General features: G+C 33.0%; 3 protein-coding genes across 3 annotated transcripts in view; 1 reads left to right on the top strand and 2 right to left on the bottom strand.

Annotated features, from left to right (window-relative positions):
* Positions 1–20,840, bottom strand: part of LOC133188585 (3'-5' exoribonuclease 1-like) — a 291,755-nt gene that overhangs the window by 38,974 nt on the left and 231,941 nt on the right. The gene's annotated exons all lie outside the window — the stretch shown is intronic.
* LOC133188582 (uncharacterized) overlaps positions 1–20,840 on the top strand; it is a 294,465-nt gene that overhangs the window by 79,022 nt on the left and 194,603 nt on the right. The window lies entirely within an intron of this gene.
* LOC133189042 (sodium/calcium exchanger regulatory protein 1-like) lies at positions 11,728–15,990 on the bottom strand. Its single transcript, XM_061324484.1, has 4 exons — positions 15,873–15,990; positions 15,478–15,665; positions 14,279–14,377; positions 11,728–11,867 (listed from the first exon to the last, which is right to left on the bottom strand). The coding sequence occupies exons 1-4, from the start codon at positions 15,940–15,942 to the stop codon at positions 11,817–11,819; spliced, it is 408 nt and encodes a 135-aa protein (XP_061180468.1). The 5' UTR covers positions 15,943–15,990; the 3' UTR covers positions 11,728–11,816.

The raw sequence follows: 20,840 nt of genomic DNA, 5'->3' as shown, positions 1-20,840 counted from the left end.
CAAGTTTGTATTGATTGTTTACACAAAATCTCATAATTAAATATATCCCAAGCTCTCTGTGATTTTATAGGAGGTACTCTTTAACTATTGTTTAGTCACGGGTCACTGACTAGACACGTTCAAATGACCCAAGGTTATAGATCAATAACGATGAATTATGCTAGCTTCATGAAAAGAAAGGACAAACGCAAGCGTATTTGTACGCTAGATAAATTGTGCAGTAAATATATTTAAAATCAAATACATTCGATGGATACATTTTTACTTTTTTATATTACTACGTGCACGTTTACTATACAGAATTCGTTGTTTAATTAATGGTGATAGCGTATATTAAATATTGTACAAACAGTCTGTAAAAGACAAATAGGGAAAATGACTTGAAAAATTAATTCAAATATCAACGAGTACTCGACTATCATTCGACTAAAGCTTCCGACTAATCAACAAAGCTGTCTGAGTAAAATTGACATCCCTAAAAAAACCATTTTATTTGTGTGACTGATTATAAACAATTCTAGAACGTGCAATTTTTGCGACTTCATATAGTTATTAAGTTACATTTTAATTTTCATTTTCTTCGTATCATTATTAGATTGATATCGGATGTTCAGTGTTATTTCAAAATGTATGACATTTGATGCACGATGATAAATTATATATACATGTACAGTACAATGACTGAAATCATTTTTAATTCGGGAAATATTCCTTATACAAAGGTGTAGTTTTAGAGAATAAAATCCAGAAAATATTTTTACTATCTGCAGATCTTTTTCATATGAATAAGTCTAGCATGTTTTGGTGTATGAGATCTATACAACTTTTACTTAGAGTTTCCTCGCTCTTTCTACAGGTGATGGAGTTTTATCTTCTCCTGGTTTTCTTTATTCACACTGCACAGGGAGAGACACACTCAGGAAGTTGTAAAGACATTGCACAAGGTTACCTAACAGGACAACTGTCGTCTGCTCTAGGGCATTTCAGGTAGAAGCTTTAAGGCGGGAGTTCGAAAGCTACACTGATGTCATGGAGGAATCAATGAAAAAGTTCAAAGAGCACGTGAATGCTAGCATGAAAGAAAAAAGTATGAAACCACATGTTGCATGTTGTATTGTATTGATTCTTTTATTCGCGATGATATCAAAAATTATGAATTTTTTTTTTTTTTTGGTAGGTATAAGCAATAGAAAAATTACATACACACGATGGGGGAAGAAGTCTTGTCCCTCCAAAACATTGGAAAATTATATATATATATATATATATATATATATATATATATATATATATATATATATATATATATATATATATATATATATATATAAAGACAGTAATCAATCTCAAAATTACACTGAAATAAAACAAATTTGGAACAGAGCAAATAACATGATTTGCTTAAATTCATTAAGATCACAAAATCCGCAGAATTAATATAAATTCTAAGTAAGTAGACTTAATGAGGAAATTTCTCATAAAGTGTAGACTCCAACCCCAATAATATCGATACATATGTATCAGAATCACATAAAGATATAACCCAGCTAATTATTACTACTGAATAGGAAAATTAACATTCATTCTCCGAATATGTATACGAGAAAAAAAGGAATAAATTTTGATTATTTATCAGATAAATCCCAGAATCCCGGTATCTTGGCATATCAAATTGTGTTCACCGACCCTTGTCACAATTTTCTGACCAAAAAGTTTTCTTTCTAGATGAGTGCTTGTTTACTTGTCTGTCTGCCATAAACTCTCTCTCTCTCTCTCTCTTTGTGTATGTGTGTTGGCCTCCCCTCTTCAAGACCCCAGGTGCAGATTTTTTTTTTTCAAAATAATGTTTTTGGCGACAAAATGTACAGATGTTCACAATAAATATGTATTGTCGCCAACACAACATTTTGTTGTTCATTCTGCAGAAGGAAAAAAAAAATCTTTCTCGGTACATACTATTGCCAGTGACAATATGTACAATCTAGGACAATATTTGCAGTGAGGGTAGGTAAATGTTGTCTCAGGCGACTATATGTACATGTTCCGTCACAAATCTACCTCTCCTTACCATATAGAACATCGTTGTGTGTAACATAAATTGAGAAATGGAAAGAAATTTTTAAGTTTTTTTTATTTAAAAAAACACATTAACTTTTACAAAACATTATATAAGAATTTGAATCTAGACATTCAATATATGGTTTAATAACATGTTTCTATTCTACTTTGAGTATTATAGTTTGAATGTCAAGATTTAAATTCTTTTCTATTGTCAAATTTGAAGTCAGGTACATTTTCTTAAGTTTCAATATTTGGCGTTTCGGGGTATATACTGCTGAGAGGCAACAGCAGAAAAAAATAATAATATTGACATATGATTTTTCTTATGTCTATCAATTGCTGGGATGTATGTCTATGTTGTAAAAGCAAGTTTTTCAAGCTTTGAGGCCATTTAGTGCCGAGTATAGAACTACCTTTAGTTAATAGTGATGATAGCGGAGGAGACGAGACGAAAACTGCAGAAACTCGGCTGCACAATATAATTTATATATATATATATATATATATATATATATATATATATATATATATATATATATATATATATATACATTTGTGGTATCTCTCTATAATATAAACATGCACAGAGCAAATATCTTCATACCTGTATGAAGTTTTTCGAAGGTCATAGGTCATTACGTGACCTAATCACACAGTGCAGTAATATCAACATAAAAAGACTTACTCTACTTAGGAATATAGCATGTTTTTCATGCATAAAAATGTACAAAATACGCAAGTAAAATAATAATTATTTTATTTACAATGTAAACGAGTATTTAATACAGTTCTCAATCGATTTTACATAGAGAATAGAAAACTACGTGTTATAAGTTCCATGTTTGAGATGCATAGTCTTAACGTCCTTACCCTTATTTTTCTCGTAGATCTCTGAATGCTATAAATTTTTTTTTATCAAACTTTGCTCACAATAAATTTGAAAATCTGTTGGAAAATATCACAAACAGCTGACAAACACTGCACTTCGGAAGTTCGGTAGGCACATCTCCATCATCGAGATCGTTGTCTTAACAATGTAAGCTGTCGCCAGTGTCTCCGTGTCAACATCATAGTGAATATGCCTTACCGAAATCGTAGATTTTATGTTTCTGATCAAATTTTACACTTGATTTCAAGTTATCTATTCCGGACAAGTGTCTCCATCCATCCCTTTCCGACCAAAATTCCTCCAACTTTTTATAATCAAACATGGGACGTGTTTCTTGTGGGTTTTTTTAACATCGAATATGGGTTCTCATGAATACAAAAATTCCCAGACACCAATATGCTCACTATAATTGAACACAAGTAGCCTTTCACCGAATATTCCCTTCAAAACAGAATCCTTTGCCAGATGAATTTGAAGCGTAACCGCTTTTCAAGCCGATTTACACCTTGCGTAATTTGTCAAAATCTACGACGAACAGTTAGTGCAATATCTATATTCGATTGTTCGTCTCAAATGTATATATAAGTAATAAATAACAAGTTTAAAAATTTCACTGGGAAATGAAGTGGGTCGGTACGTGATCAAATCTTCTGAGAAGGCCTTCGGCCTTCACAGGATTTGATCACGTGACCGACCCACTTCATTTCCCAGAGAAGTTTTTAAACTTGTTATTTATTTCTTAAATAATTTGCCATCTTATCAAGCGTATTAACCAACCTTATTCATAAATTTAAAATTACAAAACTTTGTTAATTCATTTTATTTAATAATCTTCAATCAAGTCATAATGTAAGTAAGCGAGTGCATCGTCATTGAAATCAGAAGGGGACCAGGGTAATTGATAATAATACCCAGTCCTATAGTTTGAAAAGTCGATGGGATTTTTACTAATTACCCTTTCTTCTATAATTATTTCATATAAAAAAAAAGATATGTGGGTTGTGGGGGATTTTCGTTTAATTCGAATATATTGTTTTTGGTCTTGGAATTTCTCTGGTCATTGAATAAATTGATTTTCAACTCCGGGATCGTTGTGCGCTTTTTGCCTGTGAGAGGTTTTTAGACACAGGGGAACAATTCTTACAATCCCCTGGTCTTGACCAGATTGACCCAAGTTAGCTGGGTTATTAATGGTCCTTTATTTCTCAAAAACGCTCCAGTTTGAATCTACTCTTCCTAGGATATGTTCCCTTCCTGTCCATAGCGCATCACAGGTTATGGGGAGTTGTCCTAGCTGTAACCCAACCTGTATAAATGCAACCAGAAAGAGACAAAATCCAGCAGACCACCCTTTATTAAATCAATACATACATTCTAATTATTTACAATTACTAAAGATACACAATACACAATATAACAAACATTATAATAAATACGAAACATTACTATCAGATTATAAAATATATTAACCTGTAAATACATTAAGCCATCTGAACATTTTAACCATCTTACGAAAATCGCGCAAGTCTATAAAAATATCTTACCTGTATAAATGCAACCAGAAAGAGACAAAATCCAGCAGACCACCGGCTGGATATGTCTCACTGCGCTACATTTATACCCCCGTACATGCCCTGCATATTTGAGTATTTCTTCAAAATTTGCACTAATGACTTTTAATTTTGCTCTGAATTTAAGTTAATCTTATCCGACCTTAAACCCTCTTTTAATCTTTAATTGCACCTTAAAATTCCTGTTGAACTTTTTGCATAATCTTCACTTTTTATTTACTGTAGATAATTTATACAGATGCATGACCTCTGCTCCCTCGCATCAACCTCTTTGATTGGTTACACCCTTATTCTTGACCAAGCCAGCATCTTATAAACAAGTTCTAAATCTACAAACAAATAGCAAACCTCATGGAGCTTAATTATCAGCGGTGAAAAGTTCATCCTGCACTCCTGTCCAGCATCTGTTTTCTTCTATTTTTATCCTGCGCGATCGGCTAAATCTTAATTCATTTTCTACTTTACCCCCGAGATATATAAATTCCACAATTTTCTATTTTTATGCAATTTTTGTTATGATAATTATATACTAGTACTGTTATTAAAATTGACAAGCTCTACAATAAATCAGTGAGTATTTTTTTTTATTTTCTTATTAACATCATTACACCATGTATACACTCACTGTTGTCCGTTTATAATACATATATTTTTAAATCCATCTCTAAATAAACGTTTATACTTAAATTAAAACAACTTCATACTTCTATAGTTATGGAAAAGCATGTAAGATTCAGAATTTTCCGTATTGTCCCGCATTTGTCGTTGGTAACTTCGTTACAATTTCTTATCTCTCTACATGTATCACTGAATTGTTGCATATGACTACACAGCAGTATGGCGCCGAATGCAAATCGCCGTATTTGAAATTCAACTTTAAATTTCTCCTAAAATATGCTTACAACAACCTTTATTTTATTCAATATTTTAATGAACAAAGTTGTAAATAATATGTTTCATATCATTACGGATTTTTTCAAAAACATGGAACAAGTCCTTTTGTTAAAAAACATGGAATTAGTTAAAAAAACAAAGGAGGTGTGGGTTGTACTTATCTATACTTTTGCTTCTAAACTCACTACGGAAATTTATACAAAATATTTTTTTTCCTTCTATAAGCCTGTAATTAATTGTCAGAAACTATAAAATATTTTATTGAAATTGATCAGTCAGCAATGAAAAAAAAAATCAAATTCTCCGCGCTTGCGCGGGATTCCATCTAGTATCATATAAAAGAAACGCCTAAACATACGAGTATATATGCACAAGATAATTTATATCCCATTCGAAACATTTGTATAAAAATATTTTGAGGTATAAGAAAAATGACTGAAAGCAAAAAAAAAAAAAAAAAAAAAAAAGATCGAAAGAAGTTCGAAAATATGGTTATTATTTTGTTTAGACAACTTATATGGTGATTATGACATTTTATTTTTAAATAAAAACTGCTTCAGGATCAATATAAAACGTAAACCAATAGGAAAATTAAGAATCTTTTTTGGATAAGGGAGTCAAATTTGCATAAAAAGAACTTTATATTTTTCTACTTTCTCTGAAAAATATATGCTATTATTTATGGAGATAAAAAGCGATCAATACATTCTGTGGTTTATAGATTGCTTTATCTTCGAAACGAAATGTAACAAAGGCACCACAAAGTGGAACATCCACTTACAAAGAGCATATACATATATATAAATCAAGGTACCATTCGACATCGATCCCGATGCAAATTACTGCACTCCCGTTTCGCACAAGGACACATTAACACATGTAAACTAAAACACGCACACAAGAGGGTTACTATACCCCCTCCTACTCCGTTGCAAGGGGATAATAACTTAAATCTAATAATCCAATAGGTACATGTATATGTGTGTGTTTACATTTGTAAGTGTTCTCCTCTACTTGCTTTCCCAAGTGTAAATTGTAATTGAGTTGTGTGCAATCGGGTTCAAAATTATTGTTAACATCATATTTAGGTATGTAGCTTGAATTACCTACGTAAATTAAAGTCGTCAATTACAGGTCTACGTATCAACGATTATTGTCGGTATGTTTTAAGCATGTAAACATTAACTTCTTAACAGCGCTTATCTAACCACTGCCTATATAATGTCTATCTTTGCAAAAAAATGGGGGTGGGGGTGGGGGGCTAAGGAATCAGGTTGACACGCCACCTAAGGTCAAGTGATTGCTCTGTGAATCCTATGACCGCAAAGTAAAATTAATTGTATTTTTTTCAAAATTTTAATAAATGGACCTATTTACATACTAAAATAATCAAAAGATAAGAATTTAATTAGACATTTGTCATTCTTCAAAGTACGCAATAAATATTCCGTAAATCAATATGTCCGCAAACTTTTTTAACAACCCTCATATATTGTATTGCATAATTCTTTGGAAATCTCTCCTCTACTCCTCGGTATTAAGAGCAGACAAACTAACTTTATAGTTATGTTAAGCAAGGATGCTTAAAAGATGTGAAATTCATAGCCCCTGGGTCAGGGGTTTTGGTGTTAAAGTGGGACTCTGTTGAATACATAGAAAAAATGAATAAATTCTTTGAAAATCTTCTTTGCTCCTTGTTATTTAGTTGTAACTTACTAGTTGCATAGTTATGTTGTGCAAGGGTGTTTCTTCCAAAATTATTAGCTTCTCGGTCCCTGTGTCAAAGATTCTGGTCTAATGGAGTGGCTGATCATGATTGATTATATTTATTAATGAAAATACATTACTTCTTACAAAATCTTTTGCTCTGCTCCTGGACATCTAGGGGGCAAACAAAGTACAAATCTGTAATGAGTATGACCTATTTTTACCACATTAGTGAAATTCTGAACCACTTGGTGCTGGGCAGGACTCTTCAATTTGCATTCTTCTGAGAAATTTATTTCCTTTTACTTTTCACTTATGGCGAGTAATCACTGTAAATAATATCATTTAATTTCTAAAAAATAATTGATTCTGATTGGATAAAAAATTCTTTTGATAACTGCATCAACAGAATCTGGAGTTCACTTGCACTTAGCAGCCGGAACTCCTTTGGCTGACTTTATATGTGTATTTCCCGCTTCCAGATTACTGAAAGAAAAATGAAATACTTTAACACTTTTTTCCTGAATTTCAAAACTTATCCGCTACATTCCAGAGTTATTTTCTACTTTCGTTTCTTTTCGAATTACCCCCCTTTGCTAAACAAACCAGATCGTCTGCAATGACAACAATGCATACGCGCAATGATGACGTTTTCCGACCAATTTTTTCTTTGATACTTCAGTCAAAGAAAAAAAATATTACATTCATTTCTTAAGTCATTGAAAAGTCAACTGAATGAGAATTATACAATAATATTTGTAAAATTTGATACAGAAAGTGCTTTCACCTGTTTTCGCATAGACAGGTAAATAATAGATTAATAAAATGAGACAGAAATACATTATCTTTACACATTAAATATTCCTCAAAGACAAGAGAAGCTGTACTTGTACTGTGAGAAGAAATGAGGTGGGCTACTGAAAGTGCTCAAGCACTTGTTTTATTAGTTTGCAAGGTGACAATGACAAATGGGAGCAAGTACAAAGGTCAAGATTCATTTTAGCTTTAATTTAAGAAATAAGATATCATTTTTAGAGTTTCATTGGAGAATGACATGAAGTCGGTCACGTGATCAAATCCTATAACGCTCGAAGGGCGTTATAGTAGATTTGATCACGTACCGACTTCATGTCATACTCCAATGAAACTCTAAAAAATGATATTTTATTTCTTATATTTATATTTTACTTTTTTATTCGTGTTACAAAGAAATATAGGCACTATGTATACTTTGCTATGGAAATGCAACAACAACGTACCTACGATGTCATGTGACGTCACAATCGGAACCGTCCAAATGACTCATGCAGTTTGCTTTCCAAACGCAAGAAAGTCTGATCATGTGACCAACTGCATGTCATTGAAAATTGAATTTCAATTTAATTAGTATTGTTATATAAGGAAAAACATTGGCAAATGTTAATATTGATGGTTGAGGAATTATATTTTTATTTTATTGTCACACATTAGATGATTTCATTCAAATACAGTCTAAATAAAGGGGCGACCAATTGATTCTGAAGGGGGAAGTGGCTGGACAAACTTTTCCAAGTCGTGATAAGTCGGATTATTTACATTCATGTCGGCGAAGGACAAATTATTTATTTCCAAGATGATCAAGGAAAGATTATTTATTTTCTTCTTCACTGGAAAAAAGTCTGACAAACAAAAAGAAATGCCAAAATCAAAACTTCTACTTCTTTTTTTATTGCGGGGAGGGGGGGAGGAGGTTGTTCTGAGCACCTGAGTGACCAGCAGGCATGTTCACGAAACTTTCCTAAGATATGTTCTAAGATTATTCCTAAGATATGACTTAGGAAGAAAGCTAGGGACATCCTAAGATCAACTTGGAATATATTATAAGATGTAGCTCGACGGTAACTAGCACATCTAAAGTCAAGACATCCTAACATACAATGAACACTCTTGTTTCTTTACATTTATCTATACAGGTAAAATTCTGGAGACATTTGTAGGTATAAAATCTTTTACCTAACATGAAAAAAAAAAATCATTTACATGTACATGTAGCTTCAGTATGTCTTAATGTTTGCATATTTTTAAATTATGAAATATTGAATACCGCATGTAAATCGCATCGAAACAAGCGATTTTATTCTACCAGAGTGAAAGATTTAAATTTTAAAAAGAATCTTAAATTCAGTTATCTACCTTGACGATGATTATGATATGATATGATATATTCTAAAAGTTTGTATCCTTTTTTTCTCTTTTTTTATTTTTAAAAAAAAAATTGCCGATAAAAAAAAATGAATTTTGCAGGACTTAAAACCATGTATTCAAATAGAGAAATAACTGTGTAAAAGGCAATGTTTTATCCCAGTTCCTTCGCCATGCGCTCGGCACTTTGAAGGGAAAGTTGCGGGTCCTTCAGATGAGACCTTGAAAACCGAGGCCCCGTGTCACGACAGGCGTTGGCTCGATAAAGATCCCTCACTGCTCTCTGGCCCTGAGTGCCGAGTAAAGGTCAAAATTTGAAGCCCTTCACTGGTATATGGTGACGTCTCTATATATGAGTGAAAAATTCTCAAATGTGATGTAAAACAATATACAATCAATCAAACAATCAATGGTTTAAATTTTTATTTGATTTAAATAAAAAGCAATATGCCCCGATTTACTTATGTAAAGGTCGTAGATAAAACTAAATGAACAATTTTCATTTTTTGTCCCTTTCAAATAAAAGTTGTATGATTTTTTCCCCTTCTTTTCAAGTGCGAAATTCAGGTTCTCCTTGATGAGGTGGGGGAAAAAGTAGATATCATCTTTTGTAAATTATTGAACACTGTAACTAATGTTGCAAAGACGAGGCCTTTAAGTAACATTTGTGAAAAAAATATGTTTTGTAAATCATCAGCTCGTACAAAGACTGCTGAGGAACAAGAAATTGTCGCATATGCTTGCAATATTCAAAAATATAAGCATCACAACAAACTTGGGATGATCTTAAGACACGATTTATGTTGTCCTAAAGCTAGGAAGAACTTATGGCGAGGTCCTAAATTTAGGAAAGGTTCGAGAACCTGACTTAAGACTAAGACATTTCCTAAGACTTTGAAAATTCTTAGGACACGCCGTAGTCCTTAGATAGCGGGCCCACCATAGTTAAATTCTCAAGCGCAATATTTAAAAAATCCAGGCCCGTAGAAACGGTTTCAAAAGTGTGTGGGGGGGGGGGGGGGGGGGCAACTTCCCAAAAAACCTGACAAGTAAAAAAAATCTTACACTGACCAAAAGATGGGGAGCAACTACCCAAAATTATCTGAGAAGCAAAAAAAAAAGCTAATTTACTGTTCAAATTCTACAATTTACCAGTACTCGACCTTACAACTACACTCAACCTATACTATTTTACCACCCCCCTCCCAAGCGTTCTACGGGCCTGAAATCAGCGCCATAGTTCCGCCACAGTTAATTGTTAGCGCCACAGTGAGGTCGTCGATCATGAGAATAAGTATATTATAATTTTATAAACTTAAAAATGAATTTCCAAATTACGTACTGTTTATCTAATGCTAAACAATTATTTATTTTACTCTCATTAGCGCCCATTGTTTGGCTTGCACAATCAATTATCTTCTAGGTCTCGCTAGACTTTACTCATGAATGAAAAGAGATGATTCTAAGCCATTTTTTCACCCTTTCAGGTAATGCAAATGATTTTATTTTAATACTTATTTATAAAACTACTTAGCTTTACTACATTGTAAAAATAACCAAAATTTCTAAAATTGCATCCGCACTGTAAGTTTAACATAGTACATGCATTGAAATCATGTTGTAAAGCTGAAAAATTAAAGATTAATCCATCAAAATAGTATTTTATGACTCCAAACAGCTGTTTTTTAGCTCAAAAGTTTAAAAATGCTGCAGTCAACCTAGACCAATATTGCAAATTTTATACAAAGATGAAAGCCTGTCTGTGTGACCTACCAGGATTTTTTTTGTCCTGAAAATAAAGATGTATAATTCACATTTTGTAAATAAAATTATTTTAAAAGAAATCACATTAAACTTGTTATTACTAAACACATAAAACTAGTTATTACTAGTACGTATATACTTTCAGATTCTATAAGCTTATATTTCTTTATCAATAAGTACGTTTGTAGGTTGATGTGTTGGAAAGGGGGGGGGGGGGGGGGTCACAGAGCACTTTCATGTACATACTAGGTTAAATTCAATATCCATTAATTCATTATTGATTTACATTACTGGAATCATTTAATTTATTTTTCAGCTTGCAGATTATTTAATAGATGTACAATTTATGTATTAAAGTGGTGATTCAGAAAGCTGTGTGTTTTTAATTTATCGAGGGTTACTTCGGGAATTCGGTTGAGAAAGACCGCGAATATTGGAATTCTTGCGCAATAGTTAAATCTAAAATGATGGATAACCCTGCCTGACAAAGACAGATTATTTAATATTTTCTTGCCAATCGATATATACCGGGTTATTTCTTTCCAATATTTTCGAGGACAGATTAATTATTTCAAAAATCTACCAATCCCCACCTTAGAATAATATTGTCATCCCCTAAATGCATGAATTATAATAATGCAAATAAATACATGACATCTGTTGGATTTATTTACGTCTTTAATAATGCTCAAGCATGCAGGCGATACATGCATTAAATTCCCTAGATCTTTTTGCTCAAACACAGTATTTCAAACTTTGTTATATTTTCTAGTAGATGTTATTCCATTTGCTGTCTGCGTCTACAAATAAAAACAAAAAGCCCATGAGCCACATCGCTCATCTGAGCACATTGGTTGGGAAAAAGCAGAAAAAATTAGTTCAGTATTCAAAAGGTAACAGGGGGGATCAAACATGAATTTACACTAATTATGGACACTCCCATATCAATATAACTAATCATGGATTTGCTTTTCTTAAGAAAATACCATAACGGTAGCTCAATCTGTGTAGCGTTCGCTCCGTGATCGGAAGATCGATCGTGAGTTCGAATCACCTAAGTTGATAAAAAAAAAATAGGTTGCAACTGTTCCATCGCCATGCGCTCGGCACTTTGAAGTGAAAGATGCGGGTCTTTCGGATGAGACGTTAAAAAACGAGGCCCGGTGATCCGGCAGGCGTTGGCACGATTAAGATCCCTCACTGCTCAATGGCCCTGAGTGCCGAATAAAGGTCTAAATTTGAAGCCCTTCACCGATATATGGTGACGTCTCTATATGAGTGAAATATTCTCGAATGGGACGTAAAACAATGTACAATCAATCAAACATAAGAAGACTTTTTAAAAAAAGATTATATATATATATATATATATCCCTATGTAAAACTATGATTGTTCATTGTGGCCTGACCCTACTCCCGGGGGTGAACATATTTAATCAACAGTAACTTAGAATACTTCCATATCAAAATGACTTATAATGGCTTTGCTGTTCTTGTGAGGAAGATTTTTAAATATTTTCCTTAAAAATTCCTATGTAAAACTTTGATTACCTATTGTGGTCCCACTCTATCCCCGGGGGTCATGTTTTCAAAAAATGTGCTTAAAATATCAATATGACTTATCACAGCTTTGCTATTCTTGAGAAGATTTTTAAAGATTTTTTTCCCCAATATATTCCCATGCAAGACTTTAATGCCTTATTGTGGCCCAACCCAACCCCGGGGTTCATAATTTAATTAAACCTGAATCTACATTACGTGAGAATGTTTACATATTAATATGACTAATCATGCATAGCGTTTCTCTTCTTAAGCATAAGATTTCTAAAGACTTTCTCCTATACACTTCTATGCAAAACTTTGATTGCCCATTGTTGCCTTACTCTTCCCCTGGGGGGGCCATGATTTGAACCAATTTGAATCTACACTACCCGAGGATGCTGTCATATTACTAAGACTAATAGTTGAGATGATGTTTAAAAAATGTTTCCTTTATATTCCTATGAAAAACTTTTATCCCCCCCCCATTGTGGCCCCACCCTATCCCCGGGGGATACGATTTGAACAAATTTGAATCTACACCACCCGAGGATGCTTCAACATCAATATGTCTAATAACAGCTTTGCTGTTCTTGACAAGATGTTGCAAGATTTTTTCCTATATACAGTACGTCTATGTAAAACTTTGATTGCCCATTTCGGCCCAACCACTGGGGGTCTTGATTTGAATAAATTTTAATCTACAATACATGAGGAGACTTCCATATTAATATGACTAATCATGGCTTTGCTTTTCTGAAGAAGATTTTTCCCTATATATTTCTATGTAAAACTTTGAATGCCCATTCTTGCCCTACCCTTCCCCTGGAGGTCATGTTGCCCTACTCTTCCCCTTGGGTCACTGTAGCACCACCCTACTCCAGGGGTCATGATTTGAACAAATTTGAATTTACACTACCTGAGGATGCTTTCATATCAACATAATAGCTTTGCTGTTCTTGAGAAGATTGATGACTGATAGTTTGATTATAGTTTTACGCCTAGTCCGCAATATTTTAGCCATATTTCCGCAGAAAATGTTTTGACAGGTTGTTTGAAAGGTTTTGGTTTTTCTGCCCCCCCCCCCTTCTCCAGTGATACTATTCTTTATCTGATCTTTTACGTGCCAAGGGGGTTGTGATCTTTGACATGGGGTACCATTTAACGTCCCATCCAACGGATTTATTCTTGAAAAGATGTTCTAAGCTTTTTTCCTATGAATTCTTATGTTAAACTTTGATCCCCTATAATAGTAGCCCAGTCCTCCCCCGGTGGTCACGACTTGAACAAATCTGAATTTACACTTTATTGATAAGATTTCATATGAGTTTTAACTTTTTGACCTGGTGGTTTTTAGAGAAGATAATTTTGTTCAGATACCACCAATTTTTCACTATTTCTGAAATGTCTCCCCTTGGAAGAGGGTGTAGCCCTTCATATGAACAAACTTGAACCCCCTTTACCCAAGGATGCTTTGTGGCAAGGTTGATTGAAATTTGCCCAGTAGTTTTGGAGAAGAAGTCGAAAATGTAAAGAATTTATAGACGGACTACAGACAGAATGTGATCAGAAAACTCATTTGAGCTTTCAGCTCAGGTGAGCTAATAGAATAAAGAAATGTACAGAAAAATAAATTTAAACTGTTTTCAATAATAATAATAATAATAAAAACCATCAAAAGCTTTCCATCTTGAACGAATCTTATATTAGTTGATTCGAATGGTCCTCTCTGCTCTTCAATGAGTTTTTCTCCATCAAGTTTGAATGTTGCCTGAGAAATAAAGTACACGAATGTTTTGAACAACAAAATATAGTCGCAACAAATTGTTTATATATATATATATATATATATATATATATATATATATATATATATATATATATATATATATATATATATCAAGTAATAAACTTTTAATTTTTCTTCTAATAAAATCTCAATAAATTGAACTAACTATGTGAAACCGAAACATAATCCTTTAATTGAATTATTTCAAATTGGTATTATAAACTTTTATTTCTACATTTTCTTTGTTGAAGTGTTGTACTTGTTGGTTATTCTAGTAGAATGTTAAATTTAACAAGAATTGACAAAATTAAGAAATATTTCAAGTTTTTTTTATCTCTTGATAAGAATCTGTTTTAGTTTGTGTCCGACATTTTTTGTCAACCAGACTCACAGAGCTTATTTAAAGGAGGTGCAGCAGACAGACTGTGGCAAACTTGCTATTAAACAAACATTTCACTCAAATCTGATCAAGGCCGGGTGGTTTCTCTATTTGAGTGAAAAAATCACAAACGGGACATTATACAACATGCAATTAGTCAATAAATCATGAATCTTGAAAGAATTATACAATATTGTCATTCCAAGGTCAGTATGCATTACGATTGAATCTGTAGTATACGAATTTGAAGAGTGTTGACGTCGGAATGAGATTAAGAGGACATAAATAAAAGGTATATGTCAATATTGCACACGATTGTAATTTATTGAATGAAAAAAATCGTTCTCGTAGTACCAGAGAAAAGGAATATAAATCAACCGGCCTTGATAAGATTAGAGTGAAATGTTTGTTTAATGGAAAGTTTGCCACAGTCTGTCTGCTGCACTTCCTTTAAATAGGTTCTGTTTGTCTGGTGTTGGTTGACAAAAAATGTCTGAAAACAACTAAAAGAAAAAAATTAAAATTGAAGAAATGATGCAAGTATTCAGATATATTGAGTAAGTTATAATTAAGGTTTCGGAACAATGGCGTTATTAATTTAAATTGAATACAATATCAGTGAAAAATTCTCGAACGGGACGTAAAAAACATACAATTTTTCAATCAATCAAAACCCTATCAAAAAAATAAGAGACAACTGCACCTTCATTGGACGACCATCCAGAGCAGTAACATTGACCTCGGTGTTAAGTTTGGCCTTCTGTTCCATTGTTGACAGTGGTGTTATAGTTTTTATCGATACATCATCACCATCTATCAATATTTCCTGAACGATATTGTTTTCGGGCATGAGCATTTTCAAACCCTTTTCTTTATTTTCTTTGCTAACACCTGAAATTTATAACTCTTACAAACACGAAAAACATTTCACTTTTATGTATCCGTAGCATTATTGATTGTATAAAAAGCCCTCTAACAATCTTATTAAAAATGGGTTCTTCAGATAGTGCATAAATATATTTTGAAATGATAACGAATATCGGTTTACAGTTAAACAAAATAACTGAAATTTGGAATCCATTTAAAATATATAATTACCAATAGCGTCCATGTAGTCACTAAATCCCTGCACCTCCGCAAGCTTCCATTTTCCGTTAAGTGCAGCCATGTCGCCGTCTTAGTTGATAGTCTCTTGTGTGAATGACTGGCAAAGAGGGGTACACACGGATAAAACTCTTGTATTGATTTTACAAAATCGGTGACTCCTTGTAGATTACAAGGTTTCAGTAAATCATGCTTTATATGGAAAAAAATAAGGCACTACAAAGTAAATGCACTACAGACACCTCGTAGGGAAATTTCACTGTTCCTGCCTCCCATTTGTGTAATTTGTTGTTGATCATTTATTATATACGTTTTTTCCTCTTGAATGCCTAATTCTACACAAGCAGAAGGCCGCAGTGGGTATTATCTTGATTTAGGTCCCTTAATTCTATGTAAAGGTACCCTCTAGTTCGACAACCCACACACATTTTTAAAAACATATACAATGATTACTAAACAATATCAAATAAAAAAAGCTTTTATAAATTGTAATCTTTTCCCCCTGTTCTTTAATCATTGAAATATCTGAGTTTCATTCAATAGCATGAATATGATACTGTAACGTGTATACCTGCGAAGAGTTCTCAGGGGATGCATTTTTCTCTTACTCTACCTGAGTTTATGATCTAATAATTTGACTATGTACAGTACAATAATTTTTCTTAAACCTATCTGGGTTTTTCTATTATCTTTAATTACAGAATATATGAGGTGGGCTGAATTCTAATGACTGGGTAACTCTTGCGCTTGGCATGCACGGTGTACCGTGCCCCAGGTTCCTACTGATAGCGGATACTACATGTAGGTGTTTCGTTCTTATTCAGTTCTACAGCCCCCAGTATCTCGCCTCAGTTCCCGGGATTCTTGTCACTGGTGCAATCCTATTTCTTTTTACCTTTTCTCTTATTCGTTGTTCTCACCTAAATTTCTCTTGCTCCTGCTTAACAGCAGCTCTGCATTCAAAAGACCCTGAAACTCTCAATGCGGTCTATTGTATACCCTTTAGACTAGTCTACTTCAAGGGAGGACAGGTTATTCCATTGTAACCTTACATCTGGGTCTTCTTTGCGTTTTCACAAATCATTACATCACCCACGCCTCTGATTTCATGCGTCCTGCATGTTTATTAAGATATTTAATATACATTTAACTTTTTTTTGTTTATCAAAGGTATAAGTAACACCTGGTTACAAAATGAAAGAAATGCAAACACATAGTCAGTTTAGTTTGATATACATGTAACATTCTAATCAGACCAAATGTACTCTTCAACTCTTTCAATGGTTTCTCCATTTTCTTGATATTTTCTTATTATTCTTATGATTTTCGCATGCTTTCTCCTATTTATTCAACAGGAATGTTGGTCTGTGTAGCAGCTTCCACTGTCTCAACTTGATTCTTACAACAGGAGGAGTGCGGATTCTCCACAGGTGCCTCCTTGTCTGGTCTAATACTAGTTGCTTCGTCTTCATTCTCCGCATCCTTGTCTTTTATTATTTCTTTCTTAACTACAGCACCAACCAGACCGTACCTGACACCCGAGCAGTCCAAGAAAGCAGTCCCCGGGACTGCTCTGGGATTGCTCTGCAACTGATCTGCGACCACTGTGGGACTGCTCTAGAAAGCAAACCCAGCAGTCCCTGGGACTGCTTTGTTCACCCATGCGTGAAAATGATTCTGAGTGACAAGAAAGCCCGACCCTTGTACATTCCAAATTTGCAGGTTTCACTTTGTACAGTAGTTTTGTTTACTTTCAACAGAGAAGTTGTAAAAGTAAAATCAAGAAGGATTTTCCAAAAATTTAATATGTTCGGTTAGTTACGGAAGAAAAATGGATACTGTACATTGGCAAATAATCACGATGGTTTTAATTTCATTATGTTCGCGATTCATCATTTTTCCGCGAAATTAAGCCCATAGTGAATGCTATCATTCGTTTTTAAAAACGTTTTAAATTCTTATACGAAATTTAAATTAATTCCTTGCAGCGTGAAATCAAAACCATCGCGATTGGTATTTTTTAAGAAATCGTGAATTTTTAACACCGTGGAATTAAAACGACTTACAGTATTTATATACGTCAACCGCCGATTTCGCACCATTGCAATGTAAAAGTAATTAGAAACAATAATTAAATGTTTGTAATGATAAAAAGTTGTTTTGCCAGTTTAAAAAAACGGAAGTCATCAAATTATTTTTTTTAAATCTGTGAATTTAACGTAAATGCAGGTGTTTGAAACTAAACAATTTATTTAATTATTTAAAGCCGTTAATTTACGTACTCAAAGTTTACATTATTCTTTGACCTAAAGAAGGAAACAACCACGTCATTATTTTTTTTTTTTTAAAGTATTCAAAGCTACATGCTGCACTGGAAATTGATTATTTTTAAACTGTAAATGGCCGCTATCACGAAAACAAAAATCAATGCCGACTTTTTTTACCGCTTCAAAATAAAACCTAACAAGCAAATTCAAAGAATTGTGGTCCCCGCCTTCGGTGTTTTAGTGGATGGGATGCCATTATTTATGGCTTCAATATTGTAACTGTCTTATTTGTGTATCCTATCTTATCTGCACATTAGACAAAAAAAAAAAGATAAAAATAAAAATAAATAAATTATTGAATAAATAACAGTTATAGCAAAGAATATAGCTTCTCAAAACTATATCAAACTTCAAGATCAAGATCATGAGGTCAAATATCATAATAAAATCCAAAAGGTCTTGTCACAAGTAATGCACATGTAAAAAAAAAAATATCAAAAACAGGAGTATACAATCGGAAAGTTCTTGAAACAGGTAATGCACATGTCAAATGTAAATGCCATATCGTCTCTCAATCAAAAGTTCTTAGCAATGTTAAAATTTTTGAAAAGTAGGTCAAACTTCAAGGTCAAGGTCATGGGATTAAAATCATAGTACATTTTGAAATGCTGGTCACAGCTGGTAATGCACTTGTCAAATATAATTGCCCTATCTTCGCTCCTTCAAAAGTTATTAACACTGACTAAATGTTTGAAAAATAGATCCAACTTTAAGGTCAAAGTCAGGGGTCAAATATCATAGCATATTTGGAAACATTTTGACACAGGTAATACACTTGTAAAATATGAAAGGCCTATCATATGTCATTCAAAAGTAATCAAAAAATAAAATTTTTGAAAATAAGGTCAAACATGAAGGTCAAGGTCAAGGAATCAAAAATCATAGCATGCTCAGAAACAACTTCTCACTGGTAATGCACATGTCAAATATGAAAGTCCTATCTCTTCTCAATCAAACGTTATAAGCAAAGATAAAAATTTCGAAAAGTAGGTCAAACTTCAAGGTCAAGGTCTCGGGGTCAAAAACCATAGTATTTTTTGAAAGGACTTGCCACAGGTAATGCACATGTCAAATATGAATGCCCTATCTCTTCTCAATCCAAAGTTATAAGCAAAGATACAATTTTTGAAAAGTAGGCCAAACTTGAAGGCCAAGGTCACGGGGTCAAAAATCATAGTGTATTTGGAAAGGTCTTGCCACAGGTAAAATACATATATAATATGAAAGCCCCATCTTTTCTCATTCAAAAGTTATGACCAATTTAAAGTAATGTTAAAATTTTTGAAAAGTAGGTCAAACTTCAAGGTCAAGGTCATGGAGTCAAAAATCATAGTATATTTAGAAAGGTCTTGTCACAGGTAATGTACATATGAAATATGAAAGCCTTATCTCTTCTCATTCAAAAGTTATGACCAAGGATAAAGTTTTTGTGACAGACATACTGACAGACGGACAGACTGACAAAAAAGACGAATGAGATTTAATGTCCCCTCACTTTCGCGAAAGCGGGGGACAATAATTAATTCATATAAAGACAATCTTTTTCTATGAAATAAAATAATTTATCTGACATTCTCCCGTCATATAAACAACATGAGCAATTGTATAATTATTTGTTGATTTTTTTCCGGATTAATTTTTAACTTATAAAAAGTTTTACAAAATATATGACATAATATTTTTAAATAAAAAATAAGGTTGAAAATATCGAAAGTGTTTTATATCTTATTTTTTGTGTACGTTTGAGAGAAAACATGATACACGTTACAACTGAATTGTCTGGCCAATTAAAGGCCATACATAGTGCATAAAATATGTAATCGCCTGGCTAAGGTTTCAAGCGCTTTTGGGCATGAAAAGCAGACAGTTCACGCGTGTTATTTGGGTATCATATTACACATCACTAACCATGCTAGTCAACAATGGCATTCATTTCGTTCTTCAGACTGCAAAACCCTTGTTTTAATAAATATGGTATACATGTATTTCAGGATTATTTAATTTTTAAAATATGAGGTAATCATTTGAATGATTTAAATGTACACTGATGTAAGGGCTCAGGAAATATTTTAATGAAATTGTTTTACGTTGCGTAAAGATTCTTACAATAATTAAATCGACAAGTCAATGAAAATGATAGCCAAATTATATTATTAGGCTAAATTTGATAAAGAATTTACTGTCATCAGATTCATGATATATTTTCTCAAGCTTCAACGGCAATGAAAAATGCATACAGAGTAATATGGGAATCGGCCTTGCTCTATAATTGTAGAATCTATTTCAAAGTCATTAAATTCTGGTCTTTCTTTTTCAGAAAGTAAGGCATTTTATTTAGCATATGATTAATTTTCTATAAAAAAAATATACGGTAAGGCCAAAATAAAAAATACCTTTGTTTCCCCTAACGCGACCGACCCACTTAAATCGTGCCGACTGAAAAGTTTTTTTAATAAGATTATTTAATTTTTTTTTTTTTTTTTTTATCAACTTTATAAAATACAATTTCATCAAAATCCGTTTTATATCAGAACGGCGACTTTTGTTTTACTCTCATTTGGTGTCCACAACATCTGGTCACAGAGGGTTAGTTCGTGTTATAAAACAATGGTGACGTATCAATCTTATTATATAT

Source organism: Saccostrea echinata, unplaced genomic scaffold (assembly GCF_033153115.1).
Source record: "Saccostrea echinata isolate AGI-Se365-2 ecotype Australia unplaced genomic scaffold, CSIRO_AGI_Sech_v1 ptg000016l, whole genome shotgun sequence".
Lineage (NCBI taxonomy): Eukaryota > Metazoa > Mollusca > Bivalvia > Ostreida > Ostreidae > Saccostrea > Saccostrea echinata.
This window is presented reverse-complemented; position numbering and strand designations above follow the sequence as displayed.

Coding starts and splice junctions, on each gene's coding strand:
- LOC133189042 (XM_061324484.1), bottom strand. CDS start 15,942: ATGGCTGCACTTAACGGAAAATGGAAGCTTGCGGAGGTGCAGGGATTT. Junction 15,666..15,872: donor TGACTACATGGACGCTATTG/GTAATTATATAT, acceptor TATAAATTTCAG/GTGTTAGCAAAGAAAATAAA. Junction 14,378..15,477: donor TGGATGGTCGTCCAATGAAG/GTGCAGTTGTCT, acceptor TTTATTTCTCAG/GCAACATTCAAACTTGATGG.